General features: G+C 33.1%; 1 protein-coding gene across 1 annotated transcript; it reads right to left on the bottom strand.

The window, feature by feature from the left end:
• Positions 1 to 1589: 1589 nt before the first annotated feature.
• LOC138310646 (nicotinamide N-methyltransferase-like) lies at positions 1590 to 8476 on the bottom strand. The gene is made up of 3 exons (XM_069251930.1): positions 8306 to 8476; positions 6325 to 6526; positions 1590 to 4757 (listed from the first exon to the last, which is right to left on the bottom strand). Exons 1-3 carry the CDS (start codon positions 8430 to 8432, stop codon positions 4337 to 4339), a joined length of 750 nt encoding a protein of 249 aa, XP_069108031.1. The 5' UTR covers positions 8433 to 8476; the 3' UTR covers positions 1590 to 4336.
• Between the last annotated feature and the right edge of the window lie 2542 nt (positions 8477 to 11018).

Below are 11018 nucleotides of genomic sequence, written 5' to 3'. Positions count from 1 at the left end.
GCAAGGTAAAATTGTAATCATATCGATAATTTTAGAAGTTGTTAGCATATTGTGTAAAACTTATGAGTTCATAGATCATTTTCGCAATGATAGTTCTATTACTTACGGGTTATAAACGTCTGAACTCATGGTTTGTTTATCTTAGTTCATCCCGTTCCCACTCTCAACATGGCGAGCAATGTAACGTCATGAGAGAACTACTTCGGAAGCGTACGGTTGTAATAGTTCGCTTTCAGCATTCTATAGTTTATAATAGTCTATAAATGTAATAAGAAAGGTTTTACTTATATTATAGAGGTACATTTTTGTTGTAAAATATGTATTTTAATCGATAGATTCCCGCACTATGTTGCGGAAGGAATCGTCTAGACACGGCTGCTCGGTCGTAGTAAATACTACTGTTGACCCCGCACGCGAGGTCACGTTTTCCTTGTATGGATATTTTCCTTATCAGATGAGGAATTTGCCTCATCTGATGAGGACGTCCTCACATGGTGAGGACGGAAGGTTATAAAAGGCGGCGTGCATCGCTGTTTCGACAGTTCTAGCCCGTCGGCATTGGTGTATACATGCGCCTTTTCATAACCATTGGATAGATAACTTAAAGTATATAGCAAAGTTAGTATACAAATAAGGGAGACAACTCGTACGGTCTTATAAGACTTTTGGATTATTTTTACAGTTATTAGGCTTTTATATGATATTATTTCATTATGAAATAATGTAAACAATATTAACTTTTGGTAAATTCTACGGAATTTTAGATAATATTCCAGATCCTATAACCGTTGAGGTTAAAGATAATTGCCTACAAAGTATTTATTTACTTTGTGGAAGAGGAGTGGTATAATATAGAGAAATTTATTTATTGTATAGTAATTTGAATATTATTGGTATGGATTAGGGAAAATAGTACCTACAAGTGTAATAACTCTCTGTAGAAGAGGTTTATATGTTTCTATGAAATAATAAGTTCATCTATATTTAGATTTTATGCAACTATTTTTAGACTGGATTCAAAGTCTTATAATTATACTATTGTCTCCTAAGATAGGTTATAGTTAATTCATTATCAAATTCACTTAAGGTTATTGTAATCTGATATTTTAGACCTATTGTTGATAATTGATGGCTTAATTTATTATTGACTTGCTTAAATTATTGTGACAGAGTTTCTATGGACAATTCTCTAATTTAATTGTAAAAACTTACCAATTCAGAAGTACATAGATGGAGTTGTTCATTGAGAAGACATAATTGGATAATTGCTAATATTGTCCATGTATCTACAATACTGTAATATTATTTTCCATTACCAATATCTTGTAAATATTAATTGTTATTGTTGAATTTGAAAATGTTTAATAATACAAAGAATCAGTAATTTATCTTTGGACTTCTAGTTTTCTTTTAAGTTAAGTCTTTTGGACTTATAGAACTCGAAGATACTTCTACTAGTGGTCCAAGAGGACCTGAAGAATAATAGACTGAGGAAAGTGGTCTGTGACCACACTACTTGTCCTGGTCAGACTTGACCCACAAGGGAACAGGGTTGTAAAGAGAGTGTAGAGGAGGGCAAGAGCCTGAATTACACATATACACACAATCCCAGTTTCATTACAATACATTTATGCCAAGACAGCAAAAAGGAAAAATTGATAGAATAAACACTGATATAGTGTATATTAAAAGTAATATCAATAAAAGAAATATGTAAAATGTTAACCTAAAGATAACAGATAAATTAATGTCTGTGAAAAAACCATATCTCAATCATACAATGGATAGTGACTATGACCGGAAGGAAACATGTCAAAGGGGGACAACTCAACTGTCGGGGTTAGAACAAATGGAAGATGAACAGATTTGGCCATCCCAGGTGCTCAGCAATTTACGGAACGACCCATAGTTATCAACTAGTCTAAGGTCATTCGGCAGACTGTTCCACAACTGAGATGCCACAAACCTAAAATCTTTTTCCATATGTTGAGGTGTTCACCTTTGGAATCAACATAGAGTTGTGTTTCTTGAGGTTGTAACATACTACGTTCTTATCAATTAAATCATTTAAAATACATGTTTATGGAGAAATACCATTTAAAATCTTAAAAACTTCAGCAGCCATATATTTCACTCTAGTTACATGTATAAAATCAAATTTGTACTTAGTCTTAAATGTCTCTGACAGGGGAAATATAATCATTTTCAATAAAACGAACAGCTCTCTTGCATCTTTTCAATTTTCCTTGTGTTTGAGAGATTACAAAAATGACCAAGCTAATGGACAATAGTTAAAATTTGACAATTGAAAATAGAAGACTTAAAATGGTTATTTTACCTTTCTTAATAAGATAATTCTTCAATCTCTTTAAAACTGCAAGTTGCTTTGATACACTTCTGCATAAGCATATGATATGTAAATCAAAGTTTAAAAGAAAATCAATATCAACACCCAGCAGCTTCACATTGTTTTCACATAAAAATTTCCATACCTACAACAGTAGATTTTAAAACTCTGCTGTTATTGTTACCCAAACAATTTACCTGAAACCTTTCTGGGTTTGCCTACATGCCATTTGAATTAAACCAATCAATAAGTATTTTGCTCTCTATTTCTTAACAGTCTTTCATATAGAAAAAAATATAACTGATCATTGAGAGAATTTTGTCATCAGCATAGTTGTACAGGCGGATGCACTTATCTACAAAGGTATAAAATGTCATTTACAAAAATATTAGAAAATAAGGGTCCCACAATTGACTCTTGGGGAACTCCTTTCTTGACTTCCGCCCATTTACTGGTGTTGGGTCCCAGTTTGACCTGCTGTATCCTGCCATTCAGGTAGCTGCTAATGAAATTGATGGCCTGCTCACAGAGGCTATATGCTTTCAGCTTCCCAAGGAGCAGGTTATGAGGAATGCAGTCAAAAGCCTTGGACTTAAGAGGTACTGTACCTCTTATTGCAATACCAATACGATTGTGACAATCACTCACACCACAATTAAAATGTTTTGGTTCAAAACAAAAATTAGGACATTTAGTAAGAATGACATCGACCAACGAAGGGACACAACCCTTCATGAAGCATGTGGCCTCAGCTATTTTGTTTGTAAGATCAAATAAGTCACATAATTCTGTTAAGGACTTACTCTATTACTATGGACTCAACATCCCGAAGTTCCATATCATTTTGCCTACGTATGATTATTATGTTATAACAATCTGTTTAAATATACATGTTACAATTGGAATACTTTCAATCGACAGTAAGATAATTTGTCTTTAATTTGGTATATGATACAATACATGATGTCGTATAAATATCACTATGTATCTTGAAAAAATCGGGAAATACATGTAGCCAGTTTTGTTAACATCTCAGACACTATGTATAAGTTACAATTGGAATACTTTCAATCGACAGTTAGATAATTTGTCTTTAATTTGATATATGATACAATACATGATGTCGTATAAATATCACTATGTATCTTGAAAAAATCGGGAAATACATGTAGCCAGTTTTGTTAACATCTCAGACACTATGTATAAGTTACAATTGGAATACTTTCAATCGACAGTTAGATAATTTGTCTTTAATTTGGTATATGATACAATACATGATGTCGTATAAATATCACTATGTATCTTGAAAAAATCGGGAAATACATGTAGCCAGTTTTGTTAACATCTCAGACACTATGTATAAGTTACAATTGGAATACTTTCAATCGACAGATAGATAATTTGTCTTTAATTTGGTATATGATACAATACATGATGTCGTACAATGTTACTATGTATCTTGAAAAATCGGGAAATGCATGTAGCTAAGTTGTAAACGCCTCAGACTCTGTAACGTCCAGTCCATACCTACTGTAATTAATATCACTTTCTCTTAAAGATGCTCCACCGCCGACAGAGCATAATTGGTATTCATCATTTGAACAATAATTGGTGGTTAATCGTGTATATATATGTCTAATTAACACACAAAGTAATATTAGATTATTTGTTTTGCTTTTGGTGCATGCCAAATCAGTACTTTATTCCATGTAGGATATAGTGCCACGGATTTTTTTTGGGATGCAAATAATTATTTTTTATATGTTTAACTTTTTTGAAATAAAATTAGGAGCTCAAACTTTTCAATGGTGGTAATAGTGTTAAGTAAGTAACTTTTGTAACTAAAGAAAAATACTAAATCGTCTGCTCCTGTTTTTGATAGTAAAAAATACCATTCGTCAGCGGTGGAGCATCTTTAATGGACCTCTCATAATATATATTATCTGCCGATAACAAAATTACAAACAGTACGAAGATATTTATTGTAAGTTATTGTTTCCTCGCAACAATGTAGTAATGACTTTCAGCATCCCAGTATTTATCACCAATATCAGATATTTCAATATAGGACAATATACTGAATCCGGCATCTAGCACTGATTGCTTTACTTCATCTTTGGTAAAAGACTTCCAGACAAACTTGTATTCACCCACCTGATAGTATGTGGATCCAACACCGCAAGACATAATAAAAAACCCGCCATTGTGGAGTAGACAAGAGACGTTTTGTAAACATCTTTTAAATTCAGCCAGATTTGTTGCTAGTCCATCTAAGCAGTGGCCCGAAACTATGACATCAAATTTACTGTCGTTGATGTCAAATCCTAGTGGTTGTTCCGACAATATGTCAATGTGATAAATCCCTTTTACTCTTTCTCTTACTTCATCTTCTCTCTGTTTCGTAGTCATGCTGAAGGACAAATAAACACGTCAGAGAGTATTTGTGACTTACAATATCAATCTTGTATAGAGGAACTCTTGCCCTTTTTATAGTGATATATCACTGAATCATGCCGCCGAGCAGGCATTGTATCAGCAAGATGGCAAGATTTGTGTTCCATCATTGCTGCTTCGTCAAATGATCTGCCACTGAACCACAGCTGACCAATGGTATAAATAAAAAGCTACCATTCATGGTGCATAAGACTTTGGTGACCTTGGCTGGTCATTTACCGTAAGATAAAACAATTAACTGCATGTATGTAATATATTGTCCATAAAGTCGGGTACACATATATACATTATATATAGGATCTTAACGTAGACCGTCCCTTCTGTGACGTCATAAGTTTGTTACGTCGCTATCCGAATCCCGGCAAACGTATTTTATTTCTCCGTACCCATCTATTACAACTCGCTTCTGAAATCGGCATTCGAGCAAGTATTTCGTCTAGAACCTTTTCGAGTGTTTACTTGAAGTGTATCAATATAAAGGTGTGCCAATCGGTAAAAACTAACAAGGGTAGATAAATAACATAAAACGTTGAAAAGTGCTACAGATTCGCCAATTTTTTAACATTTTCAGACAAAATTTAAGGAGTTGTAGGAAGCAAATCGGTCATAATTTAAAAGATAATGCGGTGAAGTATACTTTTTATTGGCTTTTCGTATTGCAAATAAGCCAGTCTTCATGGAAATTCTGAAAAAATCGATTTTTCTTGAGATCATTTTTTCAGAAAAAATGAAAACATTACTGTTTTCATGCAATTTTTCACTAAAATTGGGTGTGGACTTAATTTTAAAATAACGATATTTCGTTTTATTGTGGAAAACACAGCTTATTGGATATAGTAATGGATTCTATATCACCTACTGAAGGTATGAACATGTTACAGGTATATTATTTATACATCTGTATGTTACGGGATGCTACAGGGAGGAAATATGATATGATTTTTATGCGGTTTTTGTGATCAGGGTATACCTAAAATCAAAATATCAAAAAATGAACGAAATCCATGAGAGGAAACCAGAAGGGACGGTCTACCTTAAATGAGTGTTCATTTCATATGAGATTTTATGAATGGGAGCAAAAATTAAATTTTAAAGACGTCAACGTGTGTTACAAAAGTCCAGAAGAGACGGCCATTTTGTTCCACCGTTCTCGTAGAAAGTTTTCCTGACGTCACTTTATTGTTACGGTAATGACATCACAATAAAGTTCCTGCCGGCACAGCCAATGGAAATCGCTTCAGGTCATATAACACTAGTGACATATGCAAAAATATTACACGGGCGAAATCACTGGATATCAGGAGGATTATGTGATGAATACAATGTAATTATATTTATTATGCATAAAAAACATATTTATATAATGTTTATTTATTTTGATACATCTAAGTAGACATATAGAATTTTTAGATTGATTTTAATTTTTGTTTTGGAAATCTTATTTCCATAAATATTAAGTTAAACAAAGATTTCTTATCTTATTTAACGATTTGTAAATAAAATTAACTAGATTTGGAACTTACTGACGATCCTCTTCCTCAATAATGTAATCGATGATATCCTTAGGGTAAGATATTTCTCCTTTCCACCATTTCGTCAGATATTCGCGGTTCTGTGGAGCATAGTCAGATAGGAAGATCTCGTCTACATAATTACTTGCTGATATCACCGTATAAATCGCTGGTCCAGTTCCAATATCTAGGAGACGCTTTCCACGGATGTCGCCTGCACATATTTCATAAAACAAAAGTGGTATTCACGATTATCACATGTACTCCAATGTATTTTTCATGACTTTGTTCTATATTGAGGATAACGATAAAACCTTCACTCCAATGGAAGGTAGATGTTTTAGCCAAAATAAATGAAGTTCAGACTTTCATTGATATTGGACGATTTCGACCATTATTATAACTATGTTGAGCGTTTAAATATTGGTATAAGGTTGTAACTAACCATATTTGCGCAGTTCTCAAACTTACCCGAATCGTAATCACTACAAATTTTATCCTCCGTTAAAACAAGCGGTACTTTGTACCCATATTAATCACGTCTTTGGTGAAGTTGGATATTTATGCATCATGGCTAATCCATGATATTGATGTTTGCTCGTTGACTGTAGCTGGTCAATTTTGACAAAATACACGAAAGACAGTCTCAAATAACTATGCCATTATGTTTAGAAGTAAAACGCAGGTACAGAAAGCGATTGTTTGACTTTACCACGATTGATAACATATAAATTAAGTCCTATGTGACCTTGGTATGCAAATTACAGTTCGAAATCATACGATATTGATGCCAAGATGAAGAAGCATGTACATGTAAATAATCAGAGATGTTCATGTTTTATACTTTTAGGAACAGGAAACAATGAATATGAAACGAAGACTTTGTTTTGAGAAAAAACTTCATCCGCGGTATTTGGGACACATGCGGATAGGAAAAATAATTCAAAATCATAATTTTAAACTAGAAATATGTCTGTTAGACACTAAGTGCTCGCTAAATACTTCCTAACCTTAATTTTCGCTATGAAATCATCCTCTGCAACAGGTGTACGTAGCACTTTCGCTCATTGTCCTTGTTTTTTTTATCTCAATTCAATGTCAAAATATCATCTACTGCATGTTCTTCTTGGTGGACTATTTAACTACCATTTATCTCAAAATGAACTGGAAGACTTTAGACTAAATTCAATTATTATTGTTAACAAAATGTTCGTACAAAGTGGTATTCATAACTGACCTTTTTTCTTTTCTTTTTTTTAGGCAAATATTTGATTGTATTAACTTCAACTGAAGTTATATGTATGCTAAATCGTGTGAACTCCAGAGTATTTGTATTATGTATGTTTTTGTGCTAGCCTTATATATAGACTCTTGATACGTATATATCTGTTATTACAAACTGTATGTATCATTTGCGATGTCTCATCTACATATGTTTGTAGCCAATTATTATAATCATTCTCCGCTATTAGATAATGGCAAATGTAGTCGAATATCTAATAGTATTTTCTTGTATTGATAGATATGTATATATGTGTGTAACGTGTGTATGTTAGAATGTTTCTTTCTTTATTTATGTATTGTTTTCTGTAAACTCTTCAATATTGGAGGAAATAAAGGAAATAATAAAGTGGATTTACCAATATTAATCCATTAAAAAGCCAACAGGCAATATTTCTAATATGTGCAAAGCACATTGACAACTTTTATCTAAAATGATAGAGAATTTCCTTAAACGGAACTAGGAACTGGTTCCGAGTTGGAACTGGTTCCGAACTCGGAAATGGGAATTGATCGAAAACTAAATTAAAGTGGATTTACTAATATCATCCATTTAAAATGCCAACAGGCAACATTTCTAATAAACAACGTTTATCTTAAATGATAGAGAATTTCCTTAAACGGAACTCGGAACTGGTTCCTAGTTCCGTTTTACTTAAACGGAACTCGGAACTCGGAACCAACTTCAGCCTCCCTATAAAATTTAACTTACTTTGAATTTCATTGAAAATTTCATGAAGACTGTCGAGGTCATCTTCCATCATGTCGGCCTCGTAGCATTGTGCATACCAGTAAGGGTCAAAGTTAGCCAGGTCAGATGTTTCCTTAAGGTCCGCCATTAGAATATTTCTTCAAAAATAAGAATGTAATATAAGAAACATGCATTTTTAACTGTTTGAGACTAGCCATAGTCGATAAAAATGATAGCTAAAGCTCTTTGCGATGTAATTTTAAAGTTATGGCTATTATATGCGTGTGGTCAGTAAATTAAACACGTGTCCTTTGGAGTGTTGATATTTTTTCTAAAATTGTAAACCTTGTTTCGGGGCTCGCAAGTTGTAGTAGTAAAAAAATTTCACCACATGACTAATCACATGAAAAAACATGGGAATGCAGAAACACGTGTCAAGAACATCATCGGAATCATATGCTGATACCCCTCACTTTGACTTTGTGTTGAACGCTTGCTCCAGTATATATCACGCCACATTCTATGCTTAGTGTTCAGGGTACCGTTTCACAAAGCTTCGTAACTTACGAATTTTCGTAACTTTTGCGTAAGTCATATTTATGAATTACTAAGCATTTCACAAAACTTCATAACATAACTTATGAACGTTCGTAAGTTACGTCAAAAATCTTGCGTAACTTTACGCCAACTCTACCCTGTCGTAACTTCTACGCATTTTCATGCCGGTGTTGGGAAAACTCGTCATATCTCCTTCATTTGTGGATCTATCGCAATACTATTTACACGTTGTAAAACTACAAATAAAAACGGAGAACTTTTGTCATAAGAAAAAAATCATTTGGCAAGGTCTACTTTCTCTTTCAGTCAGTTAAAAAATCGTGCCAACTTAGTCTAATTCCGAGCATTTTTAAATTGTTGACGTCGGGCGGTGTAATCACCTAAGGGAAATTACATGGAGACATTGAGTTTCGAAATATTAATAAGTAACGAGAAATAATGCTTGTATGTCACAGGTTTAGTAGTTGATTATTTCTATTTTATGTATGACCAATTATATAGAAAGAAATACACTCTAAAAGTGATTTTATCGTAGAATAAATACATGCAATAGGAACCCTGTGCACTACACATAAAACTTAAACAATTTCTAATATAAGATAACCAAACACAGCAATGTATTATATATACAATAAAAGCCGAGAAACACTCATCAAAATAATTCATTTTATAATTCATTACGTACGTAAATAAGTTATCTATTGATTCCACAAATCAGCAAATAATTTTAACGGAAATCGCGGTCTGGTCCAAATTTTAACTTTGACGTCATCGGTACAAAATAAGAACCTGTGTGATGGAGATGGACACAGATTATAGCGAACACTTACAAGGGATATTAATTGCTTATAGAATAATGAATTTTAAAACATTTTTTGACATATGTAAAAAAAAGATAGAAAAACAAATATATCATGCAGACGGTCCAGCGATATCTATTTATAGTACTAGGCCCAACCGGGATGCATGGATGATCACTTTCGATTTACAACACGTACGGACCATGTGCAGATGCATGCGGTATATTTTAGCTATACAAAGTAAACTTGTTACCAAAATATGCGTGACCCACATTCTGATGTTATTTTAACAATATGTACTAAAATATTAGTTGTTAAATATGAATATGTACTGCATGTCAGTCCAACATACATACATGCATGTAGACCATATGTATGTTGGGTAAGTACAATTCACATTGATTCACATAATACAGGTATGATCCCATTTTTAGTTTCTGTGTGTCATTATTGTTCTAGAGAGATATTCAGGGCAAATCTTATACCCTGTTGAACCGCATTACTCTCTCCCAAGTGAATTATGATTAGGTATCAAACTTCTCTCTAACGATTTCCTGGTATTCTGAGAACGAAGTTACAATGTACTTACTTTTATATTGCAAGTGTAATTTGCATAAATTTGGATCATTACAGTAGTGAAGAAAACCCATTTCATTTCTCGACAATTTAATTGACACTCTAGTAAATTATTACTACATGTAGCTAATACTTGCCATTTCATTACGGTATGATAGGCAATAATCACACTAACGTTTAATTCAAATAGTCTAGTCTATGCATTTTGGCATATCTTATAATGAAGTCAAAATAAAATAGTGGGTACATAAAAGTTCGTCATAACTGCCTTTGATTTTATATTTCATTTTAGGTAAAAGAAATGAGTTCTCATATATTTTGTATAAAAGAACATAAAAATGATGTGGGTGTACGGTAGTCTATGGTATAGCTACATAATATGTACGCGCCTGATCCGGCGCCTCTTCCTTGAATGCGTGAAGGGGGCAAATAAAGATTATAGACAAGTTTCATTGAAATTCTCAAAATCGACTAAAAGAGGTTTCAGTCCCCAAAAATACCTTCCCCCCCCAAAAAAAAAAAAAAAAAAAAAAAAAAAAAATGCAAAAAAGCCAACATTCTTCGTACGAAGGATTTATAAATGAGATATACGTCCTTGTTCGTACATACCTAAGAGCACACACACTCTGTAAAGCCATTTGCTGTCAACAATAAGTTTACAAACCTTCTTAAGAATGACATTAAATACATTGTGCATCATTCCCTCATTCTATCATTCTATGGACACAGGTATCGGAAAATCAGAGGTGACATCCCAAAAGATATATATATTTTATGCCACAAGATGAAAACATGCAGTT

Source organism: Argopecten irradians, chromosome 16, assembly GCF_041381155.1.
Source record: "Argopecten irradians isolate NY chromosome 16, Ai_NY, whole genome shotgun sequence".
Lineage (NCBI taxonomy): Eukaryota > Metazoa > Mollusca > Bivalvia > Pectinida > Pectinidae > Argopecten > Argopecten irradians.
This window is presented reverse-complemented; position numbering and strand designations above follow the sequence as displayed.

Excerpts from the sequence above, each read along its gene's own strand:
- LOC138310646 (XM_069251930.1), bottom strand. The coding sequence starts at position 8,432 with ATGGCGGACCTTAAGGAAACATCTGACCTGGCTAACTTTGACCCTTAC. Across the intron at positions 6,527-8,305 it reads AATTTTCAATGAAATTCAAA|GCGACATCCGTGGAAAGCGT; the intron begins GTAAGTTAAATT and ends AAATATGTGCAG. Across the intron at positions 4,758-6,324 it reads ATTGAGGAAGAGGATCGTCA|CATGACTACGAAACAGAGAG; the intron begins GTAAGTTCCAAA and ends TTTGTCCTTCAG.